The following is a 17,581-nucleotide window of genomic DNA, read 5'->3' as shown; positions in this document are numbered from 1 at the left end:
TAACTCTATCGTATAGAACTAAACGATCGCTTAACACCATCGTCTAGCGCTTTTTGTCATCGTTTAGTATCTACTGCAGCTAAACAATCACTTAGCTCCATCGTATAGAACATCATCGCATCGTTCGACATCGTAGGTAAGCGATCGTTTAGTTCCATCGCATAGAAATTTCAATGCATCACTTAGCACTTCATCTATACGATCACTTAGCGCGCATCGTAGCTAAACGATCGTGTAGTACCATCATATAGTAAATTCAACGTATCGCTTAGTTCCCATGCCAAAGCTAAACGATCGCTTAGTGTTATCGTATAACAAATTGAACACATCATTTAACTCCTATAGATACACGATTGTCTAACGTTCAACATCACAACGACCAGTGCCCATTGCTATACGATCGTCTAGATTTTCTTCACATCATGTAGCGTCTGGAACTAGACGATCGCTTAGCAACTAAAACCTCAACAACGATTTTGAGTAGAAGCTGAAAAAACTGGAACAGCAGCTCGGCCTCTTCACTTGTTTCTTCAATTACATCTTAATTTCAACTCTAATGACTCCAAATAAATTATAGACTCTTAATAACACATAAAATCTCATCAAACAAAGCCAACTACAAATTTGAATGAGAAATTAAAGAGAAAAAACCAAAACTCATAAAACCATATTAGTGCATCAGTTTCATATCTCTCATATAAAACACCTACCAAACCAAAAATAAACCTAATTGAATGCTTATTTGTTACTCTGATACCAATTGTAGAATTGTATCAGCAACAGCGGAAGTACAAGGATCATTTAAGCACTCTAATTCACTAATTTTGGCAAAATATAAAGCATGCTCTTGTAGAAAACAAGTGAGTTTCAAGACATATCTCTTGTATAACTTCTTCAAAGCTCCTTTTTCAGCTGCTATCTTCTCCAAATCTTGTTGCAGACCACCTCAAGATCTTCTCTACTATTCTCTTGGTATTCTAGACTGAGTTGTGGGACTCAAAACAAGCTTGAATCAAGGGATGAAAGAGAAATGCTCACTGCAATAATCTTGTTGAAGAACCCTTTCTTCAACCTGAATTTTCTCTAAAATTCTCTATATATTGCATGCCCGATTTTCACTCCAATCTCTTTATTATATTGCAGATCAACCTGCAAAGGAGAGAGTTGTATGAGTTGTAACTCATGCTTGGAGAAGACAAGGCAAAGTGAATGCATTCTTGTGTGAGCTAGTGAAGAGATGGATAATGGAAAATCAACGTTTTCCATTTGTATTTTGCTTTTTCCCCCTTTTTAATTTTATCATAAAATCAAATTTTGATTTTAAAAAATCTATTTTGATTTTAAAAAATGAAAATTTTAATTAATTTCATAAATTAATTATTAAATAAAACTTAATTAAGTTAATATCAAATATTAAATTAATTTTAACACATATCCATCTTTATATATTTAAATCATATTTAAATATATAAATTCTCCTAGTCCATTTAATTCTCAAATTAAACATATAATTATATCTCATATAATTACTAATTTCCTTAATTCTAATTTGAATGATTCAAATTAATTTATCATGATATTCTAGAGCTAGTCCGTTACGAGCTAATAGGGGGACCTCGCGGACCTACAGATCATGGGCTCTAACGATCCGAGATTAATTAGCTAAACTTATTAGACCAGATTAATCCCCATTCATCAACTAATGGGTCATTCCACTAAAGCTCATAGTGCACTCCCCTCACTGCAGATATATTATATCCATATAATATAAGTTTGCGTCTTCATTTTTTGTTCGAGAGTTCTTGAAGAAAGTCTTCAAGGTTGCTAAGTTTGAGGTTCGTGATAGTTCGAGGGGTTTACGTGAAGAAACATTCTTCAAAGGTATAATCTCCTGAACTCTTTTTCTTTATAAAAGCATGCTGTAATTTTTCCTTAGAATGCATAATCTGTATGTTTTACTGTAAATTTGTGTTTTCAATCAAAATGGAATTTGGACGATCTGCTTTCTCTCAAGGATCTCTTTAAATTGAGATCCTTCAACCGTATTCTACCTGGTGGCCTCAATGATTGGGTTTGGGCATTTGAAAATCTCCATGATCTAGTTCAGGTTTTGATCTAAGCCATCAACTTTGGCAACTAAAGCCGCGTACACATCAACAAGCTCATTCACAAGCTGATGGGTCTTACCCCCTTGAGTTTTTAGAACACGTGTGGGCTGCCGCCTTGGGTGACGTTCATAGTTCGAATCATCCCCATAAGTTGGGAGATTATCTCTATTCATGTTGTTGCTTATGGTTCAAATACAAGATGTAATCGTAGGGCCAAAATATTTTGCTATTTCTCTCCCCACGACGACGCCAATTGTTGATACCGAAAATTACGCCAATGGTGACTTTGTATTTCTTAAGGGAGAGTAGCTCCGTATTCTACAAGATGAGCAATATTTTTCTCTTAGCTCGAGCTCATTTCTTAGCTTGACCCCCTTTGTTCGTGAGATCACTAGGGTCTCTCCATGGGCGGTCTTCTAAGCTGCTCCCCATGGGTTCACTTAGCTCCTTTAGTACTCAAGCCTTCCTAAGCTCCTTGTACCTAGCCTAGGCTTCTCGAGGTTCAAGATCTCCTAGGCTTCTCTAGGCTCAAGTTCTCCTAAGCTACTCATGGCTAGGCTCAAACTCTCCTAAGCTACTCATGCTTAGGCTCTTCTGAGTTCCTATTGAGCTCTCTCCTAAACTCATATGAGCTCTTCCTAAGCTTTTAAAGTTCTCTTCTTGGCTCATAAGCTTTTAGTCACTCTCCTTAGCTCCTCTGAGCTCCTCTTGAGCTCTCTCATAGGCTCATCTGAGCTCTTCTTGAGCTCTTTCCTAGGCTCCTAAGCTCTCTTAGACTCTCTTCTAGGCTTATCTAAGCTCCTTTTAGGCTATCTCCTAGCTTCATCTGAGCTTCTCTTAAGCTCCTTTGAGCTTCTCTTAAGCTCTCTCCTAGGCTTATTTAAGCTTACCTCATGGGTCTCACTGAGCTCTTCGAGCTCTCCCCCATGTGGGCTTCTCTTGAGTTCTCTCCTAGGTTCACATGAGCTCCTCTTAATCTCTCTCCTAGGCTCATCTGAGCTCATTTGAAGCTCTCTCCTAGGCTCCTCTGAGCTTACCTCATGGGTCCCACTGAGCTCTTCAAGCTCTTCCCCATAGGTGCTTTTATTGAGCTCTCTCTGAGGCTCATCTGAACTCCTATTGAGCTTATACCTTATCGGTCCCACTGAGTAGGCTGAATTTTACCTATAACATATACGATATATCATAGTATATAACATATATTAATACACCATTTTCAAAATAAACCATCTATTGCAGAACATATAGGTTGAAATCACACATTCACAATTATAAATCTAAATTCTATCATAAATGATAATACTTTAGTAATAGTTTTGAATACATATCAAAGGGGATGTTGAATCGAGACTAGGGCACTAGATATCCACGGATATAGACTGGAGGGTGTCGGATCTCTAGGGATTTGGACTAGGGGCATCAAATCTCCATGAATCTAGATTGGTGGATGCTGGTTCTCCACGAATTTGACTGGGCGGTGTCAGATATCCTCAGATCGGAATGGGTGGCTCGATCTTGGTATGGCGATACGAACAGAGGGAGGTGAATTGTAAACAGGAGAGAGAAACAACAAAATTACAACAGGCGACTTACCTCGGGCGATCAATGGTCAGTGGCATGTAGAAGTCGTCGATGATTGAAAACGGTTGATGAATGAGGACGAACAACGCGCAATCGATTCAGACGAATGAACGACTGATGAACAAGGACAAATGGCGCACTGCTGTGGACGATAGTGGACCGGAGACCGGTTCCGACGGGCGAACCGTGACAATGACAAACAAGAGCGGCAGAGGGGTGTGAAATCGTGTGGAAGAGATAGAGAAAGAAAGGGGAAGAGGGCGAGAGAGATGGATAGAGAGTGTGGCGTGTGAGAGGTGTGAAATGCTAAAGGAGGAAGTGATTGTTTTGAAAAAAAAAGGATTAAATTAATTTTGTGCATGAATTAAGGAAATCTTTGAGTTTTCAATAAAAAAAAACCCTTCAATTCCTTTTTCTTTCTTCTAAAAATTCGTAATTAATTGTAGAATAGGGACTAAAAAGTAATTAAACTTTAATTTTTATGTAATAAAGAAGTTTATTTAGACCTTAAAAAAACAGAACCAGACATAATTGAAATATAGGAACTTACTTTAGCCCTTCTACAGAGAAACCCATTTGTTAAATAAAAACAAATATGGGCCTATTGGGCTTTCTCATCGCAGCCGGAAACCCAGTCGAATTACAATTTCTAGGTTCCATTTGCCCCACGTATAAAACCAATAAACCACCATAGCTTTTGTTCAGCCGCGCACGAAAGTGTTGAAGATTTCTAGGGTTTCTGCTATCTCCCTCTAATTCGCCAAAATGGTAATCCCATCCGCCTGTTGCTCACATATCGATTTTAGTTTGTTCTTCAAATTTAGAATTAGGGAATCCTTCGAGATTATTTTGTATATTCAAAAGTCGAATTTGATTAAGCATTTCGTAATCATCCCCTTGGACTTCTGACCATGGTAGTTTCTTGTTAGCGATCAAGTTATTGTTGCTTTATCTGTTAACAGGGAAATTTGAAGGGATTAGATTAATGTAAGATTTCATGAACGTGGTTAATTGACCTTTTGATTTAGCGCGATACTTTTCGTTTTTTTAAGAAATGCAATACCCTTATTTAGATTCCGGCAATATAGTGATGTTCAGGATATGAAATGCGAAGGTTAAGCTTGTAAGATATTGGTTTTACGTAATGTATACTAACTTAGTTATTTGATATATAAGTATAACACTAGCAGGCTTATACAAGTTCTGTTGTAAATCTAACAAGATCAATGCTGTTCTACATTTTGATTTTATTTATATACTTTTTACGTTCTAATTAAATTTAGACTAATGGCAACAATCTTTTCAATTCATTTAATCATTGCTGGTTGTTAGGGAAGATGAATAAATATGCTGAATCTAGAATTTATCTGTAAGGCGTTCACTCATCCTCCTTATGAACCAGATGCCCGAGTTTGTATTGTTTACATTGTCTAGCTAAACAAGTTGTCGACCAAAGTTTATGTGATTGTTTATTCATTCGTATTTGATATGTCTTTAACTCATTTTTTCTTCATGATGGTTTGATGTGTGACCTTTCTACCTTTTATGATGTTATGTAGACAAAGAGAACCAAGAAGGCTGGCATCGTTGGCAAGTATGGTATGTGCTACTATCGTTCTTGTTCCTAAGATAAGATTCAAAGGAAAAATGTTGGATGAGTGAATTTGTATAAGTCTTTGGAATTTGGTTGAAGACCTTGATAGAGGAGAATATTCTGGTGTTTGCTAGTTGATAATCCCCCACTCATAAAAAAGCTCAATTATAAAAAGTACTCATAAACTTCGCCCATTGTTTTAATAATACCCTTCATTTTCCTGAAGTTTTTATATTATCATCGACAGTTCATAAATGTTTTAAAACTACTACCCTTCAAACAATTGGATTAATACGAACTCCTAGGCCATAGCTTTTTACATTTGTTGTCCTTATTTTTTTTTTCTTTTTTCTTTTTTCTTTTTAATTTCTTGCACTTTTATTTTCAAGCATTTTATTTTTCTGTGCTACTTTCTCTTTCTTTACCAAAGCCCCCGTTACTTCTTTAACTAGGAACTTAGGTCATCAAAACGATCCAAGTGTTTGAATTTTAGGTGGAAGAGCTGATATGGAAATTTCAGTCCTAGGTCACTGCCACACTGTTTCAGGACCCGGTTTTTATCCAAACTTCTTAAGCATTTTTACTACAAGGTTGAAGGTAGTTTTGAAATGAAAAATTAAGGGTAATATTAGAACTTTTGAATGAATGAGGGTAATTTTTGAAAGAAATGGCAATGTTGAAGTTTTTTTTTTTTTTTTTTTAAAAAAAAAATTAACAAAAAAAGAAGACCGATCTTTTTCTGTGAAAACTGGCTCCTGTCTCTTGCTCTTTTATCTTGTCATACAGTAAGCATGTTAAATTGCTTTCTTGATTATAGGCACTCGTTATGGTGCTAGTTTGAGGAAGCAAATTAAGAAGATGGAAGTAAGTCAGCACAGCAAGTACTTCTGCGAGTTTTGTGGAAAGGTACAACATTGTTTAGAATGCTCTCTATGTGATGGGGTCCTTGCTGTTTTAATGACCTGAGGTTGATTTGAAGCCGTGAATCTGAATTATTGTAACTTTCGTGTATCCTTTCACAGTATGCTGTGAAGAGAAAGGCTGTTGGAATATGGGGTTGCAAAGATTGCGGCAAAGTGAAAGCAGGAGGTGCTTACACGTTGAAGTAAGGATTCTTAATTGCTCTCTCGATTTTTTCAATTAACATTTTCAATGTTTCTAATTATGCTTGTAAATGACAGTACTGCTAGTGCCGTCACTGTGAGGAGTACCATTAGAAGGTTGAGGGAGCAGACAGAGAGCTAAATTAACTTCCAGATTTATCGTTCTATCTTTGCAGGGAGTAATTCGTTGAGGTTCTCGAGTTGTCTTTAGTTTCCATATATTTTTGCTGAATTTGAATCTTCTCAAACGGAAGTTCAGAAATTAATCAGTTTGTTGAATCTACTTTTGACGATAATGAATGTGGGATATTTATTCTGGAATTTGTATTTTAGTTTAGTATAAGCTATTAGTTAGCTATATTATAGAAGTTTAGTTGGTTATTGTTGTTTATGATATGAAATATTGTCATGATAATTTATTCCTTGCTGCAAAGCCCTCCAGTCACATCTTAGGTCGTTTTGATTTAGGGGCACAGTTATTTGGTTTTGAACTTCAAAATCTTTGTTAGAAATTGAATCGATTGAAAATAGAAGGATTAACCAAGGTTTGATTGTGATACATTTTTGTTCTTATGAAACCTGGCTTCATTGACATCATTTGTATAATGAACCACCTTTTGCTTTTATTTCTTTTGGAGAAAAATGAACATATTTTACTTTTAATAGGGGTCATTAACAAGTCTGAAAATGGATATGGAGGGGCAATTTTAGAAGTAGCTAGTGGGCACAATTGTTGATTGGAAGTTTTGGAATGTATTTGATGTATTTTCTAAAAATGAACCGTTTCTTATTGAGTTCAGCATAGGGCGTGTTTAAATCTATCATTGTACACGTTGACTACTTTGAGTTTAGGTGCTTTGCTTCTTTTGAGTTTGAATATTTTGGCTTCTCACTCCATTTTCTTTCACTAGTTGAGAGTGTCCTGATCATTTTAACTGACTATGAAATAAGTAAAAAAAAAAAAATTCAAGTTTTAGAAATAATAGACTCCATTTTAATTTTGGTCAAACTTACAATTATCTCTTGAACCTTTGGAAAGTAGGTTAAATTATAAATTTAGTTGAAATTTGTGTTAGAATTGGCTAAAAGTGTGATAAATCTTTCAACTTTCAATTTTGTATTAATTGGTTCTGTCAAGGTGAGTTTAGTTCAATGCACCATAATTATTGTACTAAAAATTGTCAATTAGATCTTTAATTTTTAGTAATTTTTAAAACTCACTAATCTATTATAAAATTGAATGTTTTAAATTTCATTAGATATAGAATTTAAATTTATATTAACAGAGTAAATAGATATAAACTTGAAAATTTATGGTTGAACCCTTAAGTACAAGCGAACAACTTTATACGTAGAAAAGGGAAAAGGAAAATATACGGAGAAAAACAATGATTAAGTGTGGTCTTGGCTACACCTATCTCCTCCTTCATTTATCACATGATAATAAAATAATAATTTTGCTGATTTTTAATTGGACAACTAGATTGGTGAATTCAGCTCGAATCAAAATATTTATCATAGATGAATACCCAATAGGACGAGATATTGTCTCTAACGTCTTCTTATGTTTCCTTTTAATATATTATTATTACTTCCGGATCTCTCTCTTCTTTTCCTTCCTAATTCAGTCTCTCCTTTACTAATTTTACTTTCCTTTCATTTCTAATTACTAATACTTTTATTTAAAACAGGAACATATACATAAGTTTATGAACTAAAGTAGAATAAATATCTATATTACTATTACATCACGAGTAAAATTGGATTGATCGAATGTCGATGTTAAATAGTACATAAATCAATACATTACTGACTTATCAATAGAGTATATGTTTAAAAAGAAGAATACTTTGGGAAAATTCTAGTCTGCACCAATAATTGTGCAACTCATTCAAGCGTCTAATCACAAGTTGTCACATGACAAATATTTTTACATTATGCTCGTTTAGTGTTTTTTTTTCCTTGTGTAATTAGAAGAAGAGAAGATGCATGGAGATGGACAATCAACTATTGATCTTTTAAAATATTTTACAATGTCAATCTTTTTAACTCTTATTATTTCGACCATCATTCTGTGGATTGATTAAATGAATTGCATATTTTGAAGAGCTCAAACAACATTAGTTGTCTCCTTGTCTTTGTTTTGTTTTGTTTTTGTTTTTTTTTTTTTTTTTCAAATTTTAATATGTTCAACCAAATCACTTAACCAAAAATGCATTTTTTTAACTTATTCCTTTGTAAACCAATGATTGTAAAATCACACTATTTCATCAAAATTCTATCGAAAGTTATTTCACGAGCCAAAGATAAGACATAGATTGTGTATTATATGTAATAGTAAGGGAAGGAAAAAGAGTATGGCTCACTACAATTCAATTATTGTTGTTAAAGTTGAAATAAAGAGAGGTTTTTGTTAGAAGTACGAGATGAGAAACGAAGAATTTTGCATGTAAGATAATGGAGAAACAACTATGTTAATAGTAATAGAAACTAAAATTAGAAATTAGAGAACATTTAGGGTTTAGGGTATGGTTTAGCTGTCATAGTAAATTATCTCTAATCACAAACAAAAAAAAAAAACACTAACAAATTAATAGGTATTGGATGTGTTGTTGTTGTATTGTCTGTCCACTGCCTCCATAACCTTGTTGGCTATGGCACTTGCATACATTGATGAACCTTCATATATCTAATCATTTCCAAACACATTCACTATCATTTATCATCATCAAGGAATATTATTTTATATGATTAATTAATGTTTAAAATCAATTATACCAACTAAGTTTTATCTCAGTTTTTCTTAACTACAGATGTATTGGTTTAACACATATTTTATGTGCATATATGAATATAATTCAACTAACATAAAGTATGAACTATCGATCAAGATGTAAGTATTTGAAATCTCATACCTCCAAATTGTTGAACTATTAAACACCTACTTTATGTTAGTTGAACTAAGTTCACTTTGCCCAATTTTTAGTTATTTTATTTTTGAATTTCATTTAAAGAAAAGTTGCATGACTTTTGTTTAAAAAAAAAAAAAAAAAACTGGTTTTCATCCCTATCTTAAAAAAAAAAAGGATAATAATAATAGAGTTTGTCATTTGCTTAAAACATATTCTTTACGACTTTATAACAACCTTTTATAAAAGCTTCAAAACTCTACTTAGTGTAGAATTTAAAATGGATCTAGCAGTTAGCTTCGAAACATTTATGAAATATCACAAGATTTTTTAAAAGTATATAAGTTTAAATATTCTATTAGTTCTTCTACCTTTGTCTTTAGGTCATTTTGGTTATTATATTTTCAAAATGTTCATTTTGTTCTTTTTATATTTCAATTTTGGTTCATTTTTGTTCAACTTAAAAATAGTAACCATTTTGATGAAACAAAATGAAAATTAAGAGACTAAAATAACCACTTTTTAAAAGTAGAAAGATCAAGATTTTTTAGAGCGGAAACTTTAAGCATCAAAATTAAGAAAAAAAAAAACAACAAAGTATATAGACCAAAAAGTAGAATTTAAATCAAGATATATATATAATTTGGGAGGTGGAATTACCTTGGTATTGAACAAGAAGCTGTAGTAATCGCCGATATGACCACCGGCGACATGGTGAAGATCAAGCTGAAGATCATCAAGCAATCTAGAGACAAGCAACAAGCAGTTGAGTTTACGCTGCACAAGCTTTATAGTAACTTCATCATCAACAATTCTCACATCAACTTCAGTATCTTTGGTCTTTCTCTGCAGCCATGAGCTTCTCAAATTGTAGCTTTGATCTTCTACGCCGTCTCCCACTAACACCACCTGCTTTTGCATTTGAGCTTTCAACATCCCACGCGCCGCCGCCCTCTAATTCCTCCCCGTCCGTACCTCTTTTGCTCCTCTCTCTGCTGCATCTCTTCTTCTCCACCAGTTGTTTCAGTTCTTTCACTTCTCTTAGAAGCTCTTGGATGTAATTTATGCGTCTCCCACAATTGATTGCTCTATCAGTCTGGTTTAATAATTTGTTGTTTGTCATCAAAATGGAATCAGAACAAACAAAATCAGAGAAGCCTGATTAAAATTGGTAATACCCAGAAGTGAATTGAAGTTTTGAACTATCTGTTTTTAGTTCAATTTGTGTTTAAGATTGAACAAAAACAAAAAATGGTGGTTAGAGAGAGAGAGATAGCTTGATTTGGGCAATACCACGAAAGGAAAGTTTCATTAAAAATGGTGAATCTAATCTTTCAGTCTAGACTGTTGTTGCGTATCAGAGAATTCCCAAAACGCCTCGCGAGAACACCGATCTCAAGCTAATTAAAGTTCAAAAGGAGTATACTGAAATAATCAGTTTAGTTTGTTGTTCAAGATCAAAGGATAGTGACAATAAATGGCAGATTATTCAGAGAGACAGAGCTTGATTCACAGGCCAGAAATCAAATTAAAGTCCAAAAACAAGTGAACCCATAATCAAGATCAAAGGAAAAAGACCAAACAGAGAGACAAAAAAAAAAAAAAAAGAAATAATAATCATAATAAAGCTTTGATTCAGTCAAAAAATGGCGGTATAATGAAAGAAAATGGAGAAGAAAACCTTAGTAGGAATAGGAATCAAACTTCTGAGAGCTACATATTTGTCATTCAATTGAACTCTTCTATGGCGTTCAGTGGCATAATGTTTAGTCATTTTCCCATCTCGTCCTTTCCCAATACAATCCGCCATATCTCTACTGAACTCCAAAACACCGCTTCCATCGCCGTCTTCATAAACTCCGGCAGTTCCTTCTCTCTCCATTATCTCCCCTTCCGGGAACAAACTCCCTCCTCGGACTCTGGAACTCGCCGCCGGTAAGCCATATCCATGAGGAAGAGAGTGAAACAGTTCCTTGAACAGCGGCGGCTGCGGTGGAAGATTCAAGTGAAACAGAGGATCGTAGAGTATTGAAAGCGAAGTCGATGATGAGGTGCCACCGTCTCCGGCGGGAAGGTCTCCAAGATACCCTCCCATGGCGGAGGTGTGGAGATTGGAGAAGGAGATGGAAGACTTGTTGGAGCATCTGGCAGCGGCCGGCATGTTTAAGAAATTCAAGAGGTCTGGAGCTTGAGTGTAGGCAGTGGCCATGGCGGAATCAGAAAAGTGGTGCTGCTGATGCTGATGATCTTGAGATTGAATCTGATGGTGGTGATTAAACCCCATTTCCTGAATTTGAGTTCCAACCCAATTGGATTGATCGAGACACACCATCCGATTCGAATCAGAAGTAACTTCTTGACCAAAATTATGGGTGTTATCAAACGCTCCCACCGCAGCTGCCGCTGCCTGTTGAAACTCAAGTTCCATAGCGTCACCACCGCTGGTACGGTGGTGATGATAAGAGACCTCGTCCATGGAAAGATTGAGATCATTGTCGTGAAAATGGCCATGGGTGGTTTCTTGGGGAGCACCGGGAATGAGGGGCGGAGGAAAAGAAGGCAAAGAAGCAATATGCGCCATGGTTTGAGGAAACCCATTTTCTGAAGCATCCGGTGTAGGTTCAGCTGACATGGAATTGGGATCAGAGCACCCAGTTTCTTCATACATATTTTCGTACGAAAACTCTGCTTCCGCCATTAATAAGAAGCAAGCAAACAAAGAAACAAAGAAACATGTCAGAAAAGAAAAAAGAAAAAGGAAAGTAGAAAGAAAACCCAATGATTCCCACAACATTTTATCTGTGAAGCAAAATGAGAAAAAGGGTATGGAGATCTTCGAAATTCACATCGGTTGATCGTTAATTACATAAACAATAATCCCAAAAATCTCAGAAGGAACTTGAATTTGAAAGGAAAGATTAGGAGGAAAGAAGAAATGAAGTTTATATATAAAGAAGAAGTTGATTGAAACTTTTGAGAGTTAGAAAGTTGAAAGAGAAGAGTTTGTTAGAGAGAAAGGGAGTAAGGGTGTGGGGCCCACTCATAATCTCCGTATTCTTTTCTGATACATAGCTGCGTGATCTGTCCTCTTACTCTAACTCTAACTCTCTTCCCTCTTTTCTTTCTATTTTCCCCTCCCTTTTTTCACCTTAATTACCTTTATGCCATTACTTCTTTTTTTTTTTTAACAAAATTACACCTTCCGTGGTATTAAATTTTGGAAAAATTATAAAACTCAAATGTTGAAAGAAATATCGAAATCTGATTTTACGCAAATATTGATATAGATGAAAATTTTAGAAAAAACTATGGAAATTTATGGAAGTTGATATAATTAGTTAATGAAACTTTCATCATGGTTTAATTAGATTATAATTTACCATTTTAATTACAATTTCTATAAAATATAAAGTACAGAACATTTAAATGTCTGTTATAAATGATCTGTGCATAGGTTGATGTTTTAAAAAGAATTAGAAAATAATTATAAAATAATATAATGTTTAAGACTATTTTGAGATGAAATAATGTGAATTTTATGAAAGTTTTGGAAAAGAAAACTTGTGAATATTGTTAAAGAAATATGATGAAATCAACTTATACAATGTTTATTGTAACCGTTGTACTTGAACAAATTTTTGTATAATTTCATATTTAGCTAGATACAAAAATGATGTACTGAATATAAAAGAAAAACTAGCTAAACTCATTTATAGTTCTCCAAGAAAATCTCCAAAATTTGAATGCAACTTCTCCGTGGACGTAGGCATATTAAGGTCGAACCACATTAAAAAAAAATTGTGTCTTCCTTCTTCTCTTCTTCTTTTCTTCGGTCATTCTTCTTGTATTGTCTTTGATCTTCATCTTTATCAGCTCTCTTAAGCAAATCCGACAACATTTCCCCATCAATTCTCTCCATTTTCTCTCGAGCACTCTGATACAAAAAGAAATAATTTGGAATAGTCATTCAAGACTTCAGATTAATGAAGTGCAAAATTCTAATCTTGGTCATTAATATATAGAGCATAAGATTGTTTCACACGAATTGTGCTTTCAGCACATTGTTTTTGAATCAGCTGGTTTTTCATTAAAGATCAATTGGTTTTCTTTACTTGGGCCTCTAGTTTTCTTTAAAAAAGCTTACATTGTTTCAATATTAGCCCAACAAAGTGGTATCAGAGCCTGCAAGAAATCTTCAAGATCAGACAAGAACCAAAGAAAGTTGATATTGAAGCATTCAAAAATCTTAAAGAAAATAAAGATGGCAGTAGCAAGATATGACATTGAGAAATTTGATGGGAAAGGAGATTTTAGCTTGTAGAAAGCCAAGATTAAGGTGATTTTGGGGTAACAAAGGGCACACAAAGTCCTTGAAGACCCAACCAAATTACCTACCACTGCAACAGAAGAAGAAAAGGAGAATACGAAGCTAATTGCTCATGTTCTCTGGTTCTAAACCTATAGGACAGTGTACTAAGACAGGTCATTGATCAAAAAATAGCCTTCAAGATGTAGACTAAGATGAATGAATTGTATGAAATAAAGAACTTGTTGAACAAACTCTTTTTGAGAGAAAGGTTTTTCACCTTCAAGATGAGCTCCTCAAAGACATTAACAGAAAACCTTGATGTCTTTAAAAGAATCACAACAGAGTTTAAGACTCAAGGTGAAGAGATTGAGGCTGATAATGAAGCTTTTATGCTTCTTAACTCACTTCCAGATTCTTACAAGGATGTTAAGACAACTTTAAAATATGGAAGAGATTCAGTATCGACCGATATAATCATTTCAGCCCTAACAATCAGAGAAATGGAGATTTTAATCAACAAAAAAGAGAAACCCGGTGCTGAGGGTTTATTTGTTAAAGGAAAAACTAAACAAAACAACAAAGAAAAAGGCAAGCACAATTCTACAGAAGAAGGTAAAGAAAAAACCAAGGTTAGATGCAAGTATTGTAAGATGTTGGGGTGTCTAATCAAGGGTTTCAGAACCTTGAAATGGAAAAATGAACAGAAGAACAAACAACAACAACCACAATTACAGCAGAAAGGTCAATCAAGTCAATCAGGAGAAGCTTCAGTCGAGGAGGACTCTTATTTCTATTCAGATGCCCTAGCTACATCAAATCAAAGGGTTGATGTTGGACCAGCTAAGAACCTATATTGAGTTCTAGACTCAGGGTGTTTTTTCATATGACACCTCAGAAGGACTGGTTTAGCACATATAAAGATCTGGATGGAGGTTCAGTATACATGGGTAACAATAACTCATGTCCAGTGATTGGAATTGGCTCTGTCTCACTTAAGCTAGAAGATGAAACAGTCAAGTTACTAAGAAGTGTTAGAGATGTGCCTAAATTGAAGAGAAACTTAATTTCATTAGGCATGCTTGACTCAATCGACTGTGAATACAGAGGAAAGGAAGGCTACTGTGAAGTATTGAAGAATAGTAAGCCTATTTTCAGAGGGGTCAAAATAAATGGGGTCTATGTTGTTCAAGGAGTTCATAAAATTCATTCAACCCTAGTTGTGACTTCTAAAGAGCCTACTGAAGGAGATCTTTGATACAAAATACTTTCTCACATTAGTGTCAAAGATCTTCAAGTTCTTGCCAACTAAGGAATTCTGCCTAAAGGAATTCATCAAAGCCTATCCTTCTGTGAGCATTGTGTGATAGGCAAAGTAACCGACAGGTTTTGTCAAGGCTCAGCACACAACCAATGTCATCCTTGATTATGTGCATTCAGACCTTTGGGGCCCTTCACCTTTCCAATCCTTAAGTGGAGCCAGATATTTCCTAACCTTTGTTGATGATTATTCTAAGAAATGTTGGATATTCTTCCTTAAAACTAAGGATTTGGTGTTTGAAAAGTTCAAAGATTGGAAGGTTATGGTTGAAAAACAAATAAACTATCAAATAAAGTGTCTAAGGACCGATAATGGGCTTGAGTTATGTGTAGAAGAGTTTAATGTTTTTTGTAGGCAGCAGGGGATTATTAGACACAAGACTGTGAGGTACACACCTCAGCAAAACGGGGTGGCAGAGAGACTAATCAGAACAATCATGGAAAGAGTAAGGAGCCTCTTATCAGATGCTATCTTTCTTGAGAAGTTTTGAGTGAAGCAGTATCCTATACAGTCTATACTCTCAACAGATGCCCTTATGCCTCACTAGATCTGCTTACTCCATAAGAAAGGTGGACCAAACATCCTTCTAACCTAAATAACCTAAGGGTGTTTAGTTTCACAGGCTTTGTACACTAGAACAAGGGGAAGTTAGCAGCTCGTGCAATAAAATGTATGTTTTTGGGATTTACTGAAGGGGTGAAAGACTTTAGATTGTGGCATCCTACTGAGAAAAAGTGTGTAACAAGCAGAGATGTCATTTTCAGAGAGACGGGAATATTTATGCAAAAGCCTAATTCAAATGATTCAGCACCACAAGGAAAGACTGATACAATTGAGGTGAATCACTTTCTAAATCCTACTTCTGATCCCTCAAGCTCAAATTCACATACTGATCAGCTGCCTCATCATGAAGAAGATGTAGAAAAGGTTGCTTTTGATCCTAAGCAAGAGGAACCATACCTAAGGGATTATAGCCTAGCAAGAGATAGGCAAAGAAGAACTATAGTGCCACCTTTAAGATATGATGATTACATCAACCAAGCTTTAAATGCTTCAGGTCTAAATAATAAACTAGAACCTTCTACTTTTGAAGAGGCAGTGAGTTGTGCTAAAGCTAGAATGTGGATAGAGGCTGTGAATGAAGAGGTTGAATCTCTTTTAAAGAATGACACCTGGGAGTTAGTTCTTTTACCTAAATGGTGCAAACCAATTGCATCCAAATGGGTATATAAATACAAAGAAGGTATCCTTAATGGACAAGGACCTAGATATAAAGCTAGGCTGGTTGTAAAGGGATTCACTCAAAGATAAGGTGTTGACTACAATGAGATTTTTTCCCTTGTAGTCAAGCAAACATCTATCAGACTTCTACTATCCATTGTGGCTCAACAAGACCTAGAGCTAGAGCAACTTGATGTCAAAACAGCTTTTCTACATGACTTCCTAAATGAATATGAGCCAACTTAAGGGCTATGAAGTGTTGGAAAGGTACCAGCACGCAACGAAAGCAAACAGGATGAATAAGCACTCTAATTCATTAATTTTGGAAGAAAAGAAAATATGCTTAAATAGAGTTTAATGGGTTTCATGACATACCTGTGAAGAACCATTGAAATCTCTATTTTCAGTTGTAAATTCCTCCAAATCTTTGTGTAGACCACCACAAGATCTTCCCTATTATTCTCTTGGTACTTTAGATTGAATTGTGCGACTCGAAATAAGCTGGAATCAAAGGGAACCTGGAGAAAGCTCACTGCAACAACCCAAAAATGAAGAACACCTTCTTCTTTAAGAATTTTTCAGAAAAAATCATTCGGTTGCCATGCTTCAACTTCACTCCAATCACTTCAATATATTGTAGACTATCATGCAAAGATATTTGTTGCATGAGATGCAACTCATGGTTGGAGTAAATGAAGGTTGAAGATAATGGGTTTCATGGTGAACAACTTTTAAAGATGAAGATGAAAATCTCATTTTCCTTTTGTGTAATTTTTAATTTCCAAAATCTATTTTTATTTTAAAATCATATTTTATTTCTAAAATCAAAATTTATTAATTTTTCAAATTAATTTCATAAATTAATTTTCTAATAAAATCAACAAATAATTATTTAAACAATTTAAACAATTCTAATTAATTTAATATCCAATATTAAATTAATTTTACACAAATACATCAATCATATTTAAATATATATTCTCCAATTTCGTTTGATTCTAATTTGAACGTTTCAAATTAACTTATCACAATACTCTAGAGCTAATCCATTTTCGAGCTAGTAGGAAGACCTTGTGGACCTACAGATCATGGGCTCCAACGATCTAAGATTAATCGGCTAAACTCATTAGACCGATCTAACCCCCATTCGTTAATTAATGAGTCACTCACTAAAGCCCATAGTTGAACTCCCCTTACTGTAGATAAATTATGTCCACTTGATATAACCATGATTAGTAAGTCAACCCTTCACAGGTTGTTCGTAATAACGGCTGGGTCGAATCTCTTTTTTACCCCCGAAATTACCTCTTGTTCCTTAAGTCCCCACTGATCCCCTAATGAACAATTGTTTTGTGATCCAATCAACAAAACCGAGTCCCTCTTGGGCCAATGAGAGGGTGGGGCCCCTTGTTCAAGACCCACAATCAACACTTAAGGG

At 34.9% G+C, this 17,581-nt stretch overlaps 2 protein-coding genes across 2 annotated transcripts; one reads left to right on the top strand and one right to left on the bottom strand.

Moving 5' to 3' along the window:
• The first annotated feature begins 4,341 nt into the window (after window positions 1-4,341).
• Window positions 4,342-6,831, top strand: LOC120092653 (60S ribosomal protein L37a). Its single transcript, XM_039050800.1, has 5 exons — window positions 4,342-4,457; window positions 5,249-5,288; window positions 6,101-6,189; window positions 6,306-6,388; window positions 6,465-6,831. The coding sequence occupies exons 1-5, from the start codon at window positions 4,455-4,457 to the stop codon at window positions 6,526-6,528; spliced, it is 279 nt and encodes a 92-aa protein (XP_038906728.1). The 5' UTR covers window positions 4,342-4,454; the 3' UTR covers window positions 6,529-6,831.
• A 2,053-nt stretch (window positions 6,832-8,884) lies between these two features.
• On the bottom strand, window positions 8,885-12,371 carry LOC120092806 (transcription factor bHLH91-like). Its single transcript, XM_039051011.1, is given in 5 exon segments — window positions 8,885-9,075; window positions 9,956-10,195; window positions 10,197-10,391; window positions 10,977-11,980; window positions 12,336-12,371. Coding segments are annotated over 5 exon segments (1,542 nt in total). The 5' UTR covers window positions 12,340-12,371; the 3' UTR covers window positions 8,885-8,976.
• Between the last annotated feature and the right edge of the window lie 5,210 nt (window positions 12,372-17,581).

Source organism: Benincasa hispida, chromosome 12 (assembly GCF_009727055.1).
Source record: "Benincasa hispida cultivar B227 chromosome 12, ASM972705v1, whole genome shotgun sequence".
NCBI classification, from domain to species: domain Eukaryota; kingdom Viridiplantae; phylum Streptophyta; class Magnoliopsida; order Cucurbitales; family Cucurbitaceae; genus Benincasa; species Benincasa hispida.
Note: the sequence above shows the minus strand (reverse complement) of the source record. Positions and strands in the feature narration are given on the sequence as shown.